This window comes from Apis laboriosa, unplaced genomic scaffold (assembly GCF_014066325.1).
Source record: "Apis laboriosa isolate Shangri-la unplaced genomic scaffold, ASM1406632v1 scaffold18_cov149, whole genome shotgun sequence".
Taxonomy (NCBI): Eukaryota; Metazoa; Arthropoda; class Insecta; order Hymenoptera; family Apidae; genus Apis; species Apis laboriosa.
This window is the reverse complement of record NW_025222233.1, coordinates 2,759,966-2,782,640: the sequence shown is the minus strand read 5'-3', so window position 1 is coordinate 2,782,640 and position 22,675 is coordinate 2,759,966. Positions and strand designations below refer to the sequence as shown.

General features: G+C 36.8%; 2 protein-coding genes across 3 annotated transcripts in view; one reads left to right on the top strand and one right to left on the bottom strand.

Annotated features, from left to right (window-relative positions):
- LOC122711959 (pseudouridine-metabolizing bifunctional protein C1861.05) overlaps positions 1-22,675 on the bottom strand; it is a 31,369-nt gene that overhangs the window by 7,079 nt on the left and 1,615 nt on the right. The window contains exon 6 of the mRNA XM_043931186.1: positions 505-710. Coding sequence (XP_043787121.1) covers positions 505-710 — 206 coding nt within the window. The remainder of the gene's footprint in view (positions 1-504; positions 711-22,675) is intronic.
- LOC122711961 lies at positions 2,421-22,436 on the top strand. 2 transcript variants are annotated; one of them, XM_043931190.1, is made up of 5 exons: positions 2,421-3,131; positions 8,263-9,378; positions 12,999-13,437; positions 16,871-17,234; positions 19,489-22,436. In XM_043931190.1, exons 2-4 carry the CDS (start codon positions 8,647-8,649, stop codon positions 17,155-17,157), a joined length of 1,458 nt encoding a protein of 485 aa, XP_043787125.1. In that variant the 5' UTR covers positions 2,421-3,131; positions 8,263-8,646; the 3' UTR covers positions 17,158-17,234; positions 19,489-22,436. The 2 variants fall into 2 exon arrangements, with proteins under 2 accessions (XP_043787125.1, XP_043787124.1); XM_043931189.1 differs by having other exon boundaries at positions 19,484-22,436.

The following is a 22,675-nucleotide window of genomic DNA, read 5'->3' as shown; positions in this document are numbered from 1 at the left end:
AATGAATGTTATCTTTATATATATGATGTCAACGTTTCTTTAATGTATGAAAGAATGTATATATGAAAAAAGCAAAAAAATAACTTATGAAATAAAAATCAGAGACAAGTTGTTTCGAGTGATATTCACAGAGTCAATTACGATATCAGATCAACTATTTGCTAGCGGATAAATTATTAATATTAATGATGAATGTTTACTGTTTTTGGATTCAATACTGCATAAGCACAATCTTATCTTTTTTTTTTGCTCTATCAAATTATAATGATTGAATTTAGTATAATTCGAGTATAAAAAAAAATAAAATTATAATCAATGATTAAACAAATAATTGATCAAAAAATTATAAATAAATTATAAATAATTTTGTATATAATTTTGTAAATAAAAAAGATAAAAAAAAGAAACAATTATAATTATCGGTTGGGATAATTTATTAAAAAAAAAAAAAAAAATCGATGATCTAGCGTTTGCGGAAAATTAACGGAGAAAGGTAACGCGTACCTAGCTGTATTCATATTTGACAACTGCTCAACGGTCTGGCCACCATCTCCTAGACTTTTAATTATAGCTTTCCCAGGCTGGTCGTTACCTACAACGGATATTAACCGCGTAGCATTCAGACCAAGGCTGATCAAGGCGTTGGCGATATTTCGTCCGACCCCGCCGCAACTTTCTCGGCTTCTACCGGCATGCGTTCTACCATCGTCCTGAAAGAAAACGTCGATTATTGATCCAGAATATGGAAAAGATGCGCCGCCTCTAATCGCGCGTCGAATACTACGAGGCTCGATTGATCGATCGTCTTTGAATTCTACATAATAACGGTAAGCGATCAGTAATTAACCTTCTTGTTTATATTATTTTTTTTTCTATTTCTGTTAAAAATAATTTTTTTTAATTAAAAATCCTATAGCGATCCCATAAAGAGATAATATATGTATATATGAATAATAACAGATGCTTTTTGTAAAAGAACGAATTAGAAAAAAATATTTGAAAATATGCAAAAATGAATACAAGAATTATTTTAATAGATATATAAATGAAATAATAAAATTTAATTTTTTTCTTTGATATAGTTTTCGATTATTTTATAATACAGATATAAAGCTGTTTTCGATTATGACTATATCTATAATATATGCTGTCTCGAGACATCATGTTCAAGAGATTAATTTTTCTCTAGCTCGATGAATCAAGAATAAATATGGGAAAAGCGGGAAATTTTTCAAGGAGATCAGTATTTCGCGCCTTTCGCGCACATTTCTTTATCATAACCATTCAATTCGAGGATTTAATCTGAAGATACTTGCAAAATCACTGAACAGAAAGAGGACATCTTGAATCGATTATCATATTTATATTCGTTTGTGTTTCCTCCTATCTACATTTTCGCAAATTTTTCGCTTTTGTCTTTTCATTTTTTTAATTGGCTTTTTTTAATTGTTTTGTCTTTTTGTTTATCTTCTTTGCGCATCTTTTTCCACATTATTGTATTTTCATTTTTTTTTTTATTTTACGATTTATATTTCTCATTTCACAAAATTATCCTTGTTAAATCTTATATTTTTTCTCGAGTAGTTTTTTGCTTGCTCTTTTCTTTCTTTTCCATGCATAATATTTATCTTTCTAATGATTGCTTATCCTATTTCCATCTTTTGAAAATTATTTCTATCTTCCTTTTTTCCTATTCTATCTAAATTTTTATTCTTCCTCTTCTTTTTTCTCGTAGATTTTTCAAATTATCTTGTTTTTTTTTTTACTCATTTACTTTCATCTTGTCTTCTTTTTCCTCTTATTTTTCTTTACTCCTTATATTTTCTGAGATATTTTAATTATTTTCTTTCTCCTTGAATCTACGGTTGACAGCCTTCCTTCACTTCTCTATTTATCCCTCGTCAAAGTTTCTCACTACCTTTTATTTTGCTTCTCTCACATCTGCATTTTTTTTCTATTTTCTTCCCAATCTCTTCTGAATCTACTTATATTATTCCTCATTTCCTATGTATTCTCACAGATTTCCAATTTTCCTTCTCTCTCACCGCCACTTTCTCTCTTCTATTTACTACTCTTTCCCTTTCTTACTAGCCACGTACTCTTCACCCCTCAAAGCACACGTGCCACCAGAGATTTTCCACCACCACGCTCTGTCTCTCTCTCAAAGCTACGTTTCCCCTTCCCATCGGCCACCCCTACCAACGCTCGATTCACCCCCATCGAGCTTTCTCCCCTCCAATGCCATCCTTTCTCTCGCACACGATCCAACCTCGCCACCGCCGCCTCTCACCGATCTTTTCTCTCGTTTCATCCCTTTCGAGTACACCCGAACCGATCGTCGATCTTCGTCTCGTCGGTGGTCGCGCTGTCTGTCGCCGACACCGTGCAGCGCGACCAGTCAGTCCGGTTGCCTACCTCGGGCGCTGTTGACAGCCACCCTTGTACGCGAGAAGATTCTTCCCGATGCCAGCCGCGTTACCACCACTGTCTCTTCCACGATAGTGGCAAGAGATATCGCGATAGTGGCCGTCTTCCTCCCACGAGAAACTGCCGATAGAATTTCAACGTGGTGTCGTTGTGTGTCGTTTCTAGATAAAACAATCTTATATTATTTTTACCAGTGTACTGTGAGAAACGTGAAGTCGAATAGTGACAATCGTTGGTAAACCGCGTACATACGTGTTTGAGAGTCCAAGTGTTTGTTCGTTTCGTTATGCGTTTAAGCTGTTGGTCCCGCTCGATTGCCAGCAACTACAACGGGATCAAAAGCAAGGCTAAATAGGAAGGCGATAGGAACGGCGAGTTTAGAAGGTCGAGGGAGAAAGGATGACGAAGCGGAGGACGAGTAACATGGGATCATGGTGGTGAATGAGAGTGGTGGAAAAGCAGCAGCAGAAGCAGTAAAAGCGGAACGGCTGAAACCAGTGCTTTTGGCATGAACGAGAAGGAAAACAGTCTCGATGAGGCTCGCGGTCGCGGCGATGCTTATAGACGTGACGTGACTGTCTCGCTGTACCAACGCTCGTACTGTTCACGCTTAATCCTACTCGTGACATTAGTGATTCTTATGACGATGTGTGTGCTCGATTCACCATGGTGTGTCACCGTCACAGCGTAACGCACGTTTAAAGGTCAGTAACGAGACATACGTGGGGGACTTCTCGAAAGGTCTCTTTTTTTTCTCTCTCTCTCTCTTTCTCTCTCTCCGTCTCGTTTTCGTAATCAGCTGGTTTTCCTCGATTTTCTGGCAGCAGTATGGAGTCACGTGTGTGCAGGGCGAAAAGCCAATAATAACACCATCGGTAATTATTCAAGAATTCCGAGATTTTAAACGTTCACAGCGTTTTTTCGTTGATAGATTTTGATCGTTTCCCTGTTTTTTTCTTTTTCTTTTTTTTTTTTTTTTTTGAGCTAACAGTGTAGAAGAAGACAGTAACAAAATCAAAATCTTCCAAAGAAAGATAAAGATTCGTCTATTAGAAGACGTAGCGAATAATTAGACCGCGAAGAAGGTACGAGTATGACGGATACAAGGCCGAGGGGATCGAGGTGGGGCCTTTACAATGGAATAGGCATCGAATGAATTTGTGTTTTGTCATTGAATGGCGACGAGAGAGAGGAAAGGGATCCGTGGAAAAGCTATGATAAATTTCTGTGGGAAGGTCGGGAGGAGGATTGCATAACGTCAACCCCCTTCTCCCCTCGTCCTCGGCTCGGTCGAGTTTCAACCCTCAACCCACCGTTTCACGGTTTTCCCTTCTCTCGGTATATCCAGCTTCTCCTCCAAACGGTAACAAACATTCGCGCCGATAGCTAATTAAAAGCTCTCTCGCATAAAACCGCTCCTCTTCTTGGCTACCCTTTCCCCTCCCTTCGTGTTTCTTTTTTCCTTTCCATCCCCCTTTCACGTCTATCGTGTAACGAAAGAATTTTAATTAAAAAAGACACCGACATCTATTCTCCGTATAACCTCTGAAGGTATTCGCGATGTCGTTTAATTCACTAGACAAGGTCAGGTCTCTCTTCACTCTCTGTTCCAAGCCTGGCGAGAGAAAGAGAGAAAAAGAGGAAGAGAGAGAGAGAGAGAGAGAGGAGGGGGAGAGATAGAGATATAGAGAGATTTCTGTCTCTCTTTTTCCAAGCTAACGCGACACCGGAGGCGAAAAAAAAGGGATCATCCTGTGGGGATCGATTGTCCCCGCTTTTTTTCACCGGTACTCGCACCAACTTGAACACGCTGAACATTGACCCAGGACATTGACTGTCTGAATCCTCATCTTTCGAATCTTTTTTTCTTTGATAATACGATCGTATAATAAATTATTCGTCGATATCGGCAATTCTTTCTTGCGTTAAAATCAAAATTAAATTCTAAGCCTAATTTGTAAACGTATTCGAGCAAGCGCGCAGAGGGGTTAAACGATCGATGGGCCCTTCACTTTCTTCCGTTATCATTCTTTCTTCTACTTCATCCTTTTGTGTATTGTAACATCGATACACGAGCATCGATATTCGCGTTTTCAAAAGATAGAAAACACGATACAAACCAATCTTCCATTCCTTTCTTTTCTTCTTACACTTTTCTTTTATCCCTCCCCCATTGAAGATCTTAGAAGAAAATTTATCGACGACGAGATTTCTTTTTGTTCCGTCCCGATCTTCTCGTTTCTGTTTACCCTCTTTCTTTTCTTAGATCCCGCACAACGTGCACTTAACCACCCACACACGGAGGATACATATACCTGGACATGTGTGCACTCTGAAGCACGGATGCATGTATCGTCTCCACTTCACTCCATGTGTTTATCTGTACACGTAGCTACATATATTCTAACACGGGCTCGAGAGGACTGTGGTGCAGTGATTCCCAACCATACATGCTCACATCTTCGTTCTGTGCCAAGAATTCAAACCCGTTAATTCATCCGTGAATCCTTCATACGTTTTGTCACGTTTCCCTTTTCTCAAATCTTTCGCCCCACCTTCGACTCACAATTATCGTTTTAAACTTTGTATCTTAGACGACGTATATTACTTCTTCTCACTTCTCAAATTCTCTTTTTCCAGAAACGCTTTAACCATTTCCACACACATTTGTCAGCGGTTATTTAAACCGACAATTTCCCTCCAAATATAATGGAAACTCGTAGCAAATATTTAATTATAAAAACTTTCATATCGAATGCACGCATCGAGTAAAGTTTACGAAAACATTAAAATATCCTATACGAGGAAAATCTCAACTCAGCAACGGATCTAAATAAAGCGCTAAACAAGCGAAAATAAGACGAAACAGTGCAAAATGACAAATAGCTTAAATAATATACCGTAACTATTTCTTTTCTACCTGCTTCACGAAGAAGGATTCTATCCTTGAGTAATAAATTGAGTAATAATTGAGTAATATTTTGTTCAATATTTTATTATTAGAAACAATTTTTTATTAGCTCTTAAATCGATTAATCGTTCGCAGGATATATAGAAAAATCTTCGTACGTATCCAAGCTCTATTCTTCATTTTCGTCGACCATTCCGGTTTATATTCGGCTCCTAACATGGTTCAAAACAAAGTTCTCATTAACGGGATAGACACTCCGCACTCTATTTACCGTATTTGCCGAGCTTTTGAGGCGGGAAGCAAGCGAACGATGAATACTTTAGAGAGTGGCCGCTGCGAAAGAAGCTATCAACTTTTAGAAGGAAGGGTTCATCATTCAACCATACAAAACGAAAGAAAATTTAACAGGATTCTATCAAGTTTTAAATGTCATCCAGCTGTTTGTCGGCTCGATTATCATTTAATGTAAATTCGTTCGACAACTATGATCGAGCAGTGACATTTCGTCCCACGATCGAATTCATCATCCATTTGTGCGTTTTCCCTCGCTTCGATACATCTATACTCTTCCTTCCCCTCCCCCTTCTCTTATTTACGAACGATCGCAGTTTCCTCTAATTCGAACGAAACGAAAGCAAGTTGGCTTGACGTAAGCCGTCTAATAAGAAACACGATGCTGCTACCGATATGATTTCCGTTAAAAATAACCAATGCCCAGTAGCTGCGCATCTCTCGGGTATATATATATATATATATGTATATATATCTGACAGTGTCATCCCTCTGGTGGGTTTGAAAAATTTCCAGTTTCGCATCATATTTCTCTGAATATGTAGTGGATTTGATTATCAAACTTTGAAAAAAGAGATCGAGCGATGAAAAATTAGTATGCTCATAGTTTCGTCTAAAAATATCCTATGTATAATGTCGAATGTTAAATCGCATTGGATACAAAATTTGTACCCGGATATTTTCTTGGATGCGATTTCCTTTTTTCTTTCTCTCTCTTCCTCTCTTACTTTTTCGTATATTGTATACAATATACAATATACGCAACGATACGTGGAATGAAATGTCATTTCGTATCGTTTGTAATTTTGATCGTTTTTTTTTTCTTTGCATTAGTACGTTTACTCTTTATCTTTCCTTCATTTCCTTTATTTGCAGTTGTTCAACTCGTTCCTCAAAGAGAAAGAGAGAGAGAGAGAGAGAGAGAGAGAGATAGAGAGAGCACAGCGCAACACGGCTAGCTGGCTAAGGGAGATCGATAATAGAATTGCCTATTGCACGCTAGAACTGTCAGAAAGAAATACAATTTAGCGAGGTACACGCTAGTGACCTGTTCGTGCCGTTTCACGAACGAGCGATATTGCTTCTACGTGATCTATCACGATGAAAGCTAATAATTACTCTTTGCCGTATCTGTGCGCCGCTCATTGCATATCAGATAGTACGCGATCGTGCGTGTCTTTTGTGAAATTGAGAGAAGAATCCTTTCGAGATTTTGTTTAAAAAAGAAAAAAAAAAAGCAAGAAAACCGTTCGTAACACGATGACTTTACAACCCTCTCTTGCATACCGTTTCCAATTGAGGACTTAAATTTCAAAGATGTATGTTCCCATTTTGCATGGATGCAAAATACGTACGTAGAGATGCATTCGTCAATATTTTAAAAAATAAGAATGCTGTCAAAACGCTGTTATTGTTTCATGACTATGCTCATTTTTAAGTAAGACTAACAGCTGTATATATTTTTTTTAAGTCATAGAAATTCATGGAATAGAGGCTTAACCCTTTCTCTTTTAACGAATTCTTCAAACGAAATTCCAAACGTTCCGAATATCCATAGATTATAACTAAATACGTGTACTTTCTACGTGTAGTTCGATTCCTCGAGCCAGACAATCTCAGGATTAATTCTTTCATTTCGTGCCTATAATATCCACGCTAGCTTTATATATCGGTGAACTTTATTGCTTCCTCCTTGCTCGCGACTTTATTGACGCGCATTTCGCCCGCTCTTACACCGATATTTTTATCAATTTTCGACGGTTACCTCGTTCCTCGACAGAGAAAGAGGGAGAAAGCGAACGAATACTCGACGCTTCGGTGTCCGATATTCCGCAAGATAAATCGTCCCCTATCGTCCCAACTTTATTGCTTTGCATCGTTGACACGAATCTGTGACGCGGTATTGTCGCCACACCGGAACAAAAGGCCGAAACCGTTTTTCCCGACACTCGATCGGTTTCTGTTTCGTTTACCTCGAATCGTGTCCTGCTAACGAGCGCCATCAATTTCGGGTAAACAGAGAGCCTTTCCTTGCCTTCCTCGGCTTATACATCTTCCGCAACCAACTTTCGATAACCCGTTTCTTTCGATTCAATTTCAATTTCAAGTAAAAGAATAATGTGAATTTCACGATTCACGATCCGTGAAATCATTCACGAATTTAAGAGGATGGAGTAACAACGAGAATAGAATTAATAAAAATAACAATGATTTTATAAATACAGCGAATCTTTTATCTAACGTAGAAAGTAGAATTCAAGGAGATTGTACAATGAAATGTTGGAGTAGTAATCTAGCGTTTTGGTCAGACAGTAACGATAGAATGTATTTGTCAGACGGACAATTGTCCAAGCGGTTGCTTCGAACACTGTAATCCGTAATCAAACTGGTCCTAATCAATCTATTAACACAGAGGCAACACAATCCCCTAACCCAGTGAACAGAGACCGCTCGCTGTAAACTATCGGCCGGGTAAGCATGTTCCAGGCGCTCGTACATATATATATACATACATATCCTACAAACCATTCGAATCGCGCGAAACTTTATATTTTTACAGCGATCGGTCCTTTAAAATGCGTCGACACCACCGTCATCATCATGATTTTTTCCAATTTTTTTTCCCGGTATAGGAATCGTCATCGGCGATTGCGAAAGAATCGATAGAAAGAGAAGAGCAAAAAGGAGAAGGAAACGCGGTGGTCGAGGAGGAAGAAGAGAGAAAACAGAGATATATAGAACCTCTCCCGATTGGCCGAGAAGTTACAATAGACCGCTACCACTGTCGGGGAGTTCGCGTGACACGCGCCGTTTCTCACTCTGCACATTTGCTCGTCCACCTCGACGCGGAGGAAGCTCTCCCGATCTCGATAAACACACACGCGCACACACAAACACACACACATACACACATACACACACGCGCGCGCGCACATACACACACTCGCTTCCATTCTCCACCAGGACGGTATAATCCTTAACGACGAGGACACGCGTACCAGGGAGGCACCGATAGTATGACGGTGATGCTGCTGCAACGTTCAGTCACCCCGCAGTCGACGCACAGCCAAAAGACAGCGAACAAGGACTGCAACGCGAAGCCACCCTTCTTATTCCTGCTCGACGACTGTCAAGAGCACAGCCACTCCATTGACACTACCATCACCACCACGACAACCAACAACAACAACAACAACAACAACAACAACAACAACAACAATAACAACAACAACATTAACATTAACAATAACAATAACAATAAGAACGACGACATACTTAAAGGAGGTAGCAGAAGAGACAGTAATCGTTCGTGCGTCGCCGACGAGGCGGCGGCGTCGGTGACGTCCCAAAGACGCGCCGAGTGTGGCCAGGACGTCGCGATGCGATATTACCGGCTCTGGATCTACACCTGTAACTTGGTGCTGCTCGGTAGCGCGCTAGGCTTCGCAGCCGCGGTCTCACGAACGCTTTTATTCACCGGTGATCCACGCCGGTACGTGGTGCCCGGGGTGCCCCGTGCATACGACCCGACAGCCCTCTACGCTTACCTGGCGTTGGCCACGCAGTTGGGCCTGGTGCAATTGTTGGGTTGCATAGCGGCGAGGAGATTGAGCGCAAGACTTCTCAACGCCTATTGGGTCCTGCTTCTGGCGCTTCTTTTCGGCGACGCCGTGATCGGGGTCGCTTGGGTCTTCCGGTTTGAGAGGATGCGCGCCGAGCTCAGGCCTACTCTCAGGCAACGATTGCAGGTCAGTATTAATTATACATATATATATATATTTAACTCTCTCGTTCCTTTTTGTATCTTTTTCTTTTTTTCTGGGAACGTTTATGAACGTCAGAATGCCAGATTGTCTTTCGCATGCAATTTTATCTTCGAATCGATCAGATTTCTAGTTTCTTTTTTTTTTTTTTTTTTTTTTTACGGATTTCTCTGAACATTGTACTGAGCGACAGTAGTGAAGTAAAATGTAACGTGATGTTAAACTTCCATTGCCTGAAAGTGATATTAGAAATGGATAAAAGAATTTCTTTCTCCTTTTTCTTTTTTTTTCTTTATATTATCCTGTAATAGAACTTTCGTACGGAGAACCTGATTGGCAAATCCTGGAATCTAGACTCTAATCATGGTCCAGTGATCCAATCGTATAATTCTCTTCTCCCTTACTTCAATGACTTATATTATCTCGGTCAGACTTTTCGACCGGATTAAGAAGTTTGTGACGAAATCTCTTTTCTTTTGATATTTTTATATATGTGTATCGTATGTGGTTTTATCCGATCGTCTTCGAGCGAATTTCACCTCGGATCACCTCAAGATGACTTTCCATGGTAAAGGTGGAAAAAGTTAATCGTCGAGACTTGAAAGAGGGAAACTTTGGAGGGAAATCGGAGATACGCGACACGAGGAAATAAAGTTTCGAAGGAAACCCTCGTCTTCTCGATCGATCGCCAACGAATCTCGAACGAATTTTATTCACCCAATTTCCTCGATCGATAGTATAATTCGAAACTACGAATACGAAACACGCACAGGATCCGCGATACTCATCGCTTTATTGTCCACGGGGAATGCGTGTTCCCTTATCTAGATTCGTATCAAATTTGTTCACATTTATGAGACGATATCGAAACGGATACTACGTTTCATCGAAACGAGTTGTTGAACGAGTAGTTGTCAGCTGTTGGGTCGGGTATTAAAGAAAGAAAAATCGAGAATATCGTGCACGACGAGCAAATATCATCGAGTTTTATGCTCGATGAACGAGCGGGCCATTATACGCATGTATAGAAGGGAAGGAATGTCGTTAGCGAGAAATAAGTGGCTCGTTTTCGCAATAAGAGAATCGGTAATATCGCGATCAAGAGCCCCGGGATGGATTTCTTACGAGGGGATAAATCTACTCGAATCGAGTTCGAGCTCGATTTTTCCCTCGATTCGTGCGAAATGGGGGAGATAAAATAAAAAAAAAAAAAAAAGGAAAAAAAGAAACGCGAGAAACGGAATGCGAAAAAGATAATATACCGTATCGACGCGAAAGAATACATCGAGCAGAGCTGAAGAAATTATCGAAGCCCCGCGATATATCGCATGTCTTAGCGTTGGAATAATTTAAAGCGTTTCTGCTACGTTCGATTAAACTTTCGCCCGAGAAGTTAGAAATTTCGCACCTATCCCCTCCTCGATCTCTCGTCGAAAACGATTTCGAACAACGATAATTTTATCCCAAAACTCGACGTGGAAGGGTATCGAAGGAGGAGCGTAAGTAACGCAAAAAAAAAAAAAAGGAAAAAAAAAGTAGCAGAAAATCGGTTTTCAGGGGAGAAAAAGAAGGAAAGGAAAATAGGGGAGGCGTGGTACCCCTTATCACTTCGCATCGTAACGTTCGATAAAGTATCGGGCAAGGAAAAGGATAGGTTTTCGGTGTCGAAGCCGGGATCAAGTCCAAACGCTCGCGTTGCTGGCAGAGAAATCGTGGGTGAATCATAAATAGGATGATGCCTGACTTGGCGAATCTAAGTGGCAATCGTACATTTTCATCCCCCTTCCAATCTTAAAAGAGAGCTTCTCGGACCCGATTGAATCTTCATTTTCATTACGTGGCAATATTTCTCATTCGATCTTTCCCCTCTTATGTCCACGTGTATTGAAACGCTATTCCCGGTACCGTTTAATCGATAAACATAAAAAATATACAGGGTCGACCGGTGGCCAAAAATCGATTTAATCTCTGCCGTAAAAGGATATAACGTCGATCGTTAGACATTGGAGAATTATATGGCCGTGGTGTAGGCTCGGGTAAATATTAAAATGATTTCAATAACTCTAAATTTGATTCGAGAAGTATCTTTGTTAGACAAATTTGCATCCGTCACAATTTGTAATTAATTTTGCGTACGATACTGGCCGATCTGACGACGAGTACAGTCATGGTATCGTGATGTTATTTATATGGTATATTACAAATTATTTATAAATATGCAAACATACTTGGCAAACTTTGCGCCGTTTCTTTGTCTTTTTTATATCGCTCCGCGTTATTATTATATCGTGTGCAAGTGTATATATAAAAATATATAGGGGGAAGCAACGACCGATTCGATCGAACTTTAAAATCAATCGACTCGATTCGTTATTCTGAATAGTACGGAGTAGTATGTATATGTATACTTGGAGGGAATGAACGAAGAATAAATTAACGCCTATTGGAATGAATAATTTCGTTGGACGGGGAAAAATAATGGGTTGGAAAATACGAAGATTCGAAATTAATCGATTCTTACTTGGACTTTTACTTTTTATAAATGGCGCCGTTTATTTTTAGAGAATTCTTAATTGCCGATTGAAAGTTTTAATCGTGCCGTTCCCACGTTACCACCTATCGAGCGGAAACAAGTTGAAACTTTAAATAAACTTCGCTGAGCCTAAACAGTCTGAAATTTTTATCAATGCTACAACGTTGATGTATTATAGTAACTACACGCGTTGTTCAAACTTGAACAAACTTGAAAATTCTGTCTCTTCATTTTTATTTAATTTGATTTTAGTAATTTTCGATCATTGCTTTTCAAAAATTCTTCTCTTTTTCTTTTCGAATGAAAAAAAAAAAAGGAAAAATATTTTTTTAGTTACATCGGATTTGTTACAGACTTGGAAAATATTCGGTGAAATGAACTAGGCGGCGGAGCTAATTAAGAAAGAGTGAACTAGTTTACCGGCACCTCGTTGCTCGTCACGATGAAAAATCAGTGTCACGGGGATTATTAACAATTCCGATCTTTGGCCTGCTTCTCTATCCGTATCTGCAGTCATTATTCTTAGCCCCGTTCTTATCTAGGTCGATCGCATAATCGACGGAAAATGTGCGTACCCTCGAATAATCGACCTGGATACATGCAGTATCGTCTGCTCGATTTCCATTATCCATGCTGCTCTAAAATTCCAAAAAACTTTATCGCCTCTATCTTTATTCTTTACTTATTTTCCAAAATCCGAAAAATCTGCCAAATTATCACGAATTATCATCGCGAATTATCATGTACAACGAGAAAACTCCATCGAAAATCCCGCAAATGGTAATTTAACTCTATAACGTTATAACTCTATCGGTCTAACTCATAAATAACGGTTCGATATCGAAACAAGGGTTAAAAATATCCATTTAAAAATATCCTCAGCCGATACTCTTTCGGCGAACGATGCGTAAATTTAGCCTCCATCAGATCGATAACGTTTCGAGCGAAGTCGAAAACTTCCCAGTTCTATGAACTTCGCCTACACCTTCGCGTACACACATATAAATATAGCGCGTATAGAATGCACGAATTTGATTATTGGCGCGAACTCGGATTATTGATTTCGTTGCAGATAGAGTACTGGAAGGATCTACGATTCAGCGAGCAATGGGACCGTTTGCAGAAGGAGTTCACCTGCTGCGGTGTGACCGGCCCTAAGGATTTCGGTAGCCGATGGCCGCTCACCTGTTGCGGACCATCTGGCAACGTTAGCGACAGTTGTCAACCGTATACGAAAGGATGCGAGGAATCGTTGATACGATGGCTACGAAAAACTGCTGACTTGCTGTTCGTGTTGGGCTTCTGCGTGATAGCGTTCGCCAAATTGTGTTTCCTCGGTATACTGCGTTACGAGATAAGGGAGATGATACAGAAGATACGATTGTTAAGGGAGCCACCGCCGCCGGCGACCACCCTCGCGCAACCACCGTTCTCTCAAGTGATACCGGAAGCGACCAACAACGGGAGCATCGTTCGACGCACCACTCTGCCTAACGCTGTCACCCCTTCCGGTATGTTCTCTCCTGCTTATACGGTTATTATATCATTTTTCGTGCAACTTTTATCGAATCTCTTGTCTTTCCAGCAATAAGAAAATTAGAAAGGGATAAGTTGAAAAGAGGGATTCGTTGTAAAAGGGATGACGCGTTCTTTTTTCCCCGCAAATTTTTGAGAATTTTTGGAATATTTATTTTCTTTGGGAAAAGATTTTGAAAGTCTTCAAATGATTTACTGATAACTTTGAAGATTTCACGTAAAGGGATGGGATATGAACGATGTGCACGTTTGATTTCGGGCGATGGACACGTAAGAAGGCACGTTTCGACGTCCGCATGGCATTAGGCCAAGTTTTCTAAGTTCCATCGTCACTTGGTGGCCACGTTATGAAGAAGAAATGATTATTTCCAAGTGTTTAAATATGTCTCTTATATCATTTTAAAGGATTTATACGCTAGAATGTAGAAGTGAACTCGTGAATTGTATAAAATTATCCTAGCAGACAATATTAAAAAGAAAACAAAAAAGTTTGTAATCTATGCAAACGTGGGAAAAAAATTGTTCTCGCGGAACTTTTAAACAGACTTTTTGCTTACTTTACAAGAAAACTCACAAGGGAAAAAGATATATATATATATATCTATAAAGATACATTTTCTCTCGACTGGAAATTCTCACAGAAACTGTTTATCGGGGATTTCCGTTGAAAATGAAATTTTCGTTTCGAGATTTACCAAACAAATGGATTAACGTTTATTAAGGTCATCCCACGATTCCTATTACAACCCCTCTTTTTCTTTTTTTCTTTCATCGACTTCTCTCGCAGCTGGCTGGCTTCGCAGTCAATAGCACTTACACGGTTTAAACGATGCAAAAGCGTGACGAAAAAAAAAAAAGAAAGAAAAAAAGAAAGAAAGAAAGGAAAAGAAAAGAAAAGAAAAGAAAAATAGGATTAACAGCGAAAAGGCAACGAGAGATAATTGGATAAACACGAAGTTAACCGTATACACAACCGTATATGCGACGTCAATGAGAAATTGGGAAATTGGAACGGGAACAAACGACGACGAGCTGTCTCCAAGTATCTTTTCACGGAACCCCGATAGTTGATATATCTCGTACATCGTATACGCGAACTAAAGAGACTAAAAACGAAGCTGCTGAATAGCACGAAACGAAAGTTTCAATAGTTCCTTGACGAGGAATTATAAAATCAGACTGACCGGAACCGTACTGTGCAATCATCGAGATTCCTCGAAGATAAACGTGTAGTGCGGCTCGATCGAGATTCGTGTTCGATCAACTGGTTCCATCGATTTCGAATAAATACGTTTACACGTTTACGCCCAGAAAATGAGGCAAATCCTATCACGGACGCGGTTGAAACACGCGAGCTTCGATCCTCGTAACAAATCCAACGAAGATTTATGATGTAGATAAGCCGCGAATTGCAAACGAGGAAATATTCTCAAGTTTTTCTAATAAAGTTTTTCCTGGTGGTTGGAAGTATTTCTGGTAAACTGAAGGGTGACTGAACAATATACTGAACATTTTGAGCGAGGGGGTAGATGTGTGATGTATGTAAAGGAAAGAAAGAAGGAAAGAAAAAAAAAATGCCGAAAAATAATTGGCACGAAACAACAAAGGGGTTAACGACACGGAAGAACTGCGTGCATGGAGGAGGTCGTTTCACAGTCGGCGAATGTGAAATAATTCCATGTTGAAGCTGGCGATCTTGGGTCGGGGCTAGTCTAGTTTAAGCGATATAACTCGGCCGTGTATGCCTGCCTCTGCACGTTTTGGGATCGGAACAGAAGAAGTAGGGCATTGCGTGCTCGAGTATAATAAGTATTTAGCACCCTGTTCGTACCGTCTCATAATTATACAAACAGATAGAACGAATTTTAAACTTGATAGCGGCACCTAAGAACGATCGTATACGATTTTAGTGAAAGGTCAAATCGCGAAACGATAAGAGGGAACCCGATGGTATCGCTAATCGCAGCGTGAAAATTGATTCTATTTAAAGTTTATTATTATCACAGGGTTTATAATCGTTATAAACCATTTCTATTCCATTTGAACTTATGGATACGAGAAGTATATCGATTTTTGCCAATTTTTCTACGGATATTTTATATCGAGAAAATATTTTATATCGATAATGAAAGTCTCGATAAAATCTCGCAGTTTCGCAGTCCTAAATCTTCAGCATTATCTTCTCGAGGTCTTTCGATTGTTGGTGACTGATGAAGAGAAAGCGTGAAGAAGAGACAGCTTCTTTGAGATCTTGTCAACATCCTTTTTTTTTCCAGAATTAATCCTTCCTCCGCCACTTTTTTATCCAGATTAAAGAAAAAACGTTTTTTCCATTGTCGATTTTATTAGTTAAATTCTTAGCACAGTTTCCACCAATGTAATTCGATTTCTCTATAAAAAAGAGTTTTTTCCTTTTCATCGAATAATCTCCATAATAGATTTTACAAATTTTTCCATGTTTTTTCGAAACGAATCTGCACACGTAGAATCTGTATCGCTAAAAAATTAGCAATCAATTTTTAAAGAACAATCAACATGAGAATTGAAAAGATGTATCGCATAGTTGCTTGCCATCTGTGCAAAACATTCATCCAATGCATGGAAATGGAAAGAAGAACGGTGATATAACCCTAAACGAGCATAAAAATACCATTTTATTTTCCCTCCCGTTATGGAAAAAAGGAGAGGTAATAATTCAATGTATATCTCCCCTTATAATCGAATTGACATCCCTTTCGAGCCGATCGAGAATGTATCCGCAACTTGTTCAACTATCCTCTTTCTTATCTTACGACATTACATTAATCTCGAAGATTGTAAAAGTCCTCGAGTGTACATTATCGACTTAGCTAATCTATGGGGGTGTTATCTGCACGAATGCGTGCGATCAATGGATCTCGTACGAACAAGCTTGATCAAGCTAAACTGATAGGGAGGCGATGTAATAAAAGACTGATAACACGCGATGTACGTCAATAACTACCTTAACGTTACAATCATTATGGATGTTAATAATAGCACAGCGGTGTAAAAGTCAAAGGTTCTTGCGATTGTTTTGCCATTTCTGTACGCATAGTGACGCGTACAGAAAACGCGCATTACACGATAATGAAGATTATATTCGGAATAGTTGGCGAGTTTCTCGGAAAGAAAGAGCGAGAAAAAAAAAAAAGAAAAATAAAATTTTACAATTTACAAAACACGAGAGAGAAGAATATATAATAATTTTTCGAATTATCGCTCGAAAGGAAGATATTATACCGATGTTTCGTTCAAAACTTTTCAAAAATTGAAAAGTCACTAGACACAGCGTGAAAAAAAGTAAAAAAAGAACAATTAAGATAATCCCTTACTCGAGAGATTTCGCGAAATTATCCATCTTGATAACAGGGAAAATTTAAATTTCAGGAAACGCATCGTTGTTGATTCAAACGGAGGAATGCAACACCGGAAGGCATCCTCTGTTGGCGAACAATTTGCAGGATGGTGGGGCGGACAGCGACACGAACAGTCATTGCGCGTTGATCCTCGAGGAAACAACGCCTACCTCGGCGAACCATAATTGCGGCAACAGAGAGAAAAGCAATGGCAACAACAATTACGAAATGCGAGAATTCAACAGGAGGCTGTGGTTGTCGAACGGTGGCAGCCCGGGCACGGGTATAACAGCCGGTGGTCAAAGCAGGCGCACCTGACTATGGAAGTGGTGGCGAAACACGTCGAACCGTCTCCTCTACAGGAGCAATCGGTCTGCCGAGATCACCGTGTATAAGTAAGCCTATCTGTATATGCGTGGCTCTGATATACACACGCGAATAACCCATGTTAAAATATACGAGAGGACAATTTTTTCTTTTTTTTTTTTATTTAAAAAAGAAAAGAGAAGCGACAAACGCGAATCAACCTTCGGATTTTCATTTCGCTTGGTGGTCGAATAGTTAGTTGATAGAATTATTAATTAATCGTTAAATGTGAGAGATAAGCTCGGAGAATTTTATTTATTGCGTTGTATTATTGTATCCAAGGATTAAAACAATCGTAATGGTAATGATGATAATAATTTCTTTCGATTCGAAGGGAAAGCTTAAACTTAATAGGAAGGGAGAGCAGATCTTTCACTCAAGAAAAGACGATACACACGTTATTATAGGCACGACAGATTGTAGAGACGTATCGAAAGATATTACATTCAGGTTATTGATTTTCACGTAAATCGACGTTTCCGTCGAATCCGAAGGGAGATTCCTGCTTTGATCCTTCCTTTCCCTTTTTTTTATTTTTTTTTTTTTTGCCTTTCAAATCACGCGTTGTTCGTACAAACGTATCTTTCTTCGTATCTTTACTCCGAGTACAAGGAACGAGTAGATTATTCTCGAGTTTCGTAATTTCATACCGGTTTAGAGATCTAGTCCCATCCTCTGCTCACAAAGACTTATAGTTTTTTTATCCTTTCTTGCTGCAATATTAAACTTTTCGTTTAATCTCGTATTAATATCGTAGTGATATTTTCTAACGCCCACGATTCATTTCTTCGTTGTTAATTGATTAGTTACTTACTAAATCTGTGAATTTAAATCCAAGAAAATGTCGCGAGCAGTCCCGGCAATTATCGAATCACTGACGTCTGCGTAAATACGAATAATGATTAAATAAACTGTAAATGTCGACTCTATGATAATTTGAATAATGCTGATTCATCAAATAATAGTCGAATGATTTTACTTTTTTTTTTTTCTGAAAGGTAGGGGGAATATTTTTTATCACTTGCTATCTTCTTTATATCCATTTTTTTTTTTGTGATATGGATAATTTGATCGATTTTTTTTTCTTTTTTATTTTCCATCGATGAATTATTGGCGACCAGGAGGAATCTGTAAATTCAAGGCTCGTAAACACGTGACTATTGATTAAATATTAATAAAGGAAATGTTACTAAGAATGTTATTAAGAGCATATATACGTATCATTAATTTATCGTAAGTCAAATGTATAATTAATGATCGTTACCGCATAATTTATTTGAAATTATTCAAATAATACTCTCTTTTTTTAAATATTTTCATTTCTTTTGTAATTAAATGAACATTGCTTATATAAATTGAGTTTTGAAATTACAAATTGCCAAAAAATTAAATTAACCTTTTTTTTTCTTATTAATTTTCTCAATATCTTTCTATTTTTATTATCTCATTAAAATGAAATGAAAATGTATATAAATTTATTTCGAACGTCCATTTAATTATAAACTTGTTTTCCTATATAAAAAATATTTATGTATATATTAAATTATTTTATATTTATGGGTGATAAATATTCAATAAATAACGAGAAAGAAAAAGTAACTTCAAAGAGTTGGACGCCAACAATTTATCCAATTTTTTTTTTTCAAACAGGATAGAGTGAGAAGTGAAAAGAGAAAAAATACATCGATAATCAGTTCCACTTATTTTGATTCAATTCAATTTCATTATCGAAGAGAGGATTTGCGTCAATCGTATTGAATTTAATTATTTCGTTAATTTTAATTCCATTAATGATCTTTTATTTTCATCGAATTCTTCTATCCACCATCCGTTTCATGAACTTCGGTGATCAAATTAAAATCAAGCATTTTGGTAATGTTGATTTTTAGAATCAGTTTTCGGTATATTTTTAGAAAATGAGATTAACTGACAGCCACATCGTTAATTTATATAGATATATACCAAAATTTTCTAGAATAGATAGGATTATTCCATTAGTATAAAACGAAGTGCTGTATTGCGAGCATTTATATCGCGAAAATAGATAAGTCACGTCCGATTCGAGTATCATTAAATTAAGTAAGATTGCAGGGATGAATATTAGAATAATGAAAAAATAATTAAAAAAATAAATAAGTAAATAAGAAATATAGAATCCAAAAGACCAAAAAGTTTAACTTAAAACGTGATAAATCGATATCGCGACGAGATTAATAACATAAACGAACGACCAAATCAAGTTATATAAAATACTAAGGCGTATCTTCATTTTTTAAAGGATAGGTCCACAAACCGGAGCTAAGGTTTCTAAAGATTCTACTGACCTCACGAGTACACCAGCCCACAATAAGCGAATAACGTTCAAAGTTTTGCGCGTTGCAAGAAAAATGTATCGTTAATCCTCGTATATTATCGAATAAAATAAGCTCTGGATCCTGTTAGTCGACGATAGAAATTTATTTACAAAATGAAACTGTTTCAATCGAGGCTAGTTTAGACTAGTGTATAATTTTATCGGTATTCTCGGCTTCGTTTCTTCGAAGTCACCACGTATTAAGTGGAATTCACTAAATAAATGAGATTTTAAAGATACATTTTTCTCGTGACATCATACATAGTGCAAAGTCTGCATGATAATGCTATTCGAAGTGCTGATGATCAAAATAAATTTCTTTTTGCGTAACGACACATAACGGACGATGAAGCGAGAATCGACATGAACAAATTACAAGGAAGAACGAACCAAGAAATCAATGGGATAAAACAAAAAAAAAAAAAGAAAAAGAAAAAAAACAAACAAAAATTATGGAAAAGAGAAGAAAAGTGAAAAAGAAGTGCGTCGAAGCTGCATAAAAGGAAAGAGGAAGGCCTGTGAATGCCTTTCGGTATCTTTTCGATTCTCTTTCTACGCGTATTCTTTACATGTCTTTCCGTCCTCGCATGGTCGGTGAACAAAGAAAAAAAGAAAAAAGAAGAAAATAATCAATTACTTTTGTAGATTTATTTTTAGCAGTAAGTTTTCCTATACGAAATTATTTTTCTTTAAATCGAACTAAAGAACATTTTAAACACGGAGTCCTTATATACTGATTTTTACCGCGCGAATCATGAGTAGTATATCACAATATATAAAATATAACTATCGTCGCTATTACATAAATGCGATATTTTTCTGTTATTTGATTCCTATTTTAGTTAAAAAATTTTAATGTTATTATCATATTTATCGCGAGTTCAATTATATAAATAATAAAGATTATGCTCCAATTTTCACTGTTTCTAATATACAAATTGGAATACAATCCAATAAAATATATAAAAAAAACAACAAAAATTGTTCAGTTATTCGAATACACACGATTGCGTTAGATCACGAGAATAGAATATAATGTGTTGCTCGTGACCAAATTTTTTTATCATAAATTACGATAACAATGAGATGTGTGAAAGGTTAATCGGTTTTTATCATGCGAATGTTTTTTTAATTTATTTTATTCTCGAGAATTAAAATGCGATAGTTATCGGAGGATATTGTGGGATATTACTGTCAAATTGATTCTTCTTCTGCAAAAATATGATTATAAAAAAACAAAAGAAAGGAAAAAAAGAAATAGAAAATCTATCTTGTTTCGATGATCTACGTATGCTAATGAATATATATATATATATATAAAAAGAAAAAAGAAAAAAAAGAAAAAAAAACACATATGTATATATATATAGTAGATATATATGTGTTTTTATATACACAAAAAGACAAACACACAAGTCACCGCATAAGAATAACGACTATAAATTCCTAGTTCTTTTTATATAAAACGATACATGCAGCGCGAGTAGTCTGTATTGATTTGTGCAGTAAGTCGTATAAATATAATACGATACTCAAAGTAATTGGCTTCCTAGCTAGGATTAATCGAATCTTAGGGATTATATACGTTTATGAATGCAAAGATAATGAATATACGTATTAGTAGAACTGTATATAGCGATATATGGTAGTCAAATACTAAGTATCGATTGTCTGTTTAAGAAAAAAGCCAGAATTCACATGGTTCAATGATATGTCGAAACATCATTTCGTTTACTCTTGCTTAGAATAACGAGAATATTAATTAAATCATGGGACTGTACGAATTAACACGATTCATCATTAAACTTCAGATTTAATATTTTGTCTTTTTCATAATTATATCAGTCTGGAAAACAGGGTATTCTCTAACATGATATGTTTAGATTACTATCAAAGAAACCATTATTACATTCATTAACGCATGAGGTGCCATTTTTCAATACATATGTTCCTTTTTTTAGTTCATATCATAATTTTTAATCATTATAAAAAAAAAAAGAAAAGATAAAAATTGCATTTCAAGGGTTCTTTCTTAACCAGGCCATCGAATTATCGTTGAATGTACTAAGCTACAATAATAATATAAAAGCTTACACCTCGCAGACATACAGCCTCTGCCACTAAATGTATATAAGGATATATTATATGTAAAACAAATAATAGATAGTGTTAATTGATTTTTAAAGTGATCATTTAGAAAGAGGCAAATATGTTACTGCAAACCGCCCAGAAGTGAAGATCTACACGCTATTTTTAATTAGAATAAGCTTTAAAACTTTTAACCAGAAAGGGACGATATTATTTTTCATGTTTTAATTCGTTCCTTTGATTCGTTCAATCGTCAAATAGTTAAATTAAAAAGGCTCATATCTCTATGTTTTAGTCATACAATATATCCCGATAATAATGAATTATGATCCCATAAGAAAGATTTTAAAAAAATTTAACATGTGTAGTAATTTATATCTGATGTTTAAATGTAATATGTATATTGAGAAGAATGAAAGAGAGGGAGCTTTGAATAGTGCCTGCTTAAGAAATCCAATTTACTGTATCTGTAAATGGTTAGTTATGATATGTACGTTATTTTGTACATGGTAAACCCAATAGAACTACTATAGCCAAGTATGGGAAAAAGTGTAAATATAGAATCAGTTCATTAGTTTCATAATTGTGCATATTATTATACAAAATAGAAAACGCTTATCTCAAATAGATTTTTCTTCAATTTTTTAGAAAAATTCTTACAAATACGTTTTGGATTTTTACCGCGTATAAGAATTATAAGAATATATATTTACATTAAGAATATATATTTAAACAATTCAAAGAAATTTAATTTAAAAAAATATTCCTTTTCAAAATGTTCTATCTTATATTTTTCTTATATTTCAATATATTGCATAATTTTTTAACTTTTACTTTAATCATGCTTTATAATTTTAGTGATTCATACTATTATATCATATCACTCTTCCCCATACTATATTATAAGTTCATGTTATTCAATATTCTTAAATGTACATAAAACTTATGTGGTCGTAATAATTGTATGTAAATACTGTTAAACGTTCTAACTTCTCTGATATGAATATAAGAAAAATTGGTTATTTAGTA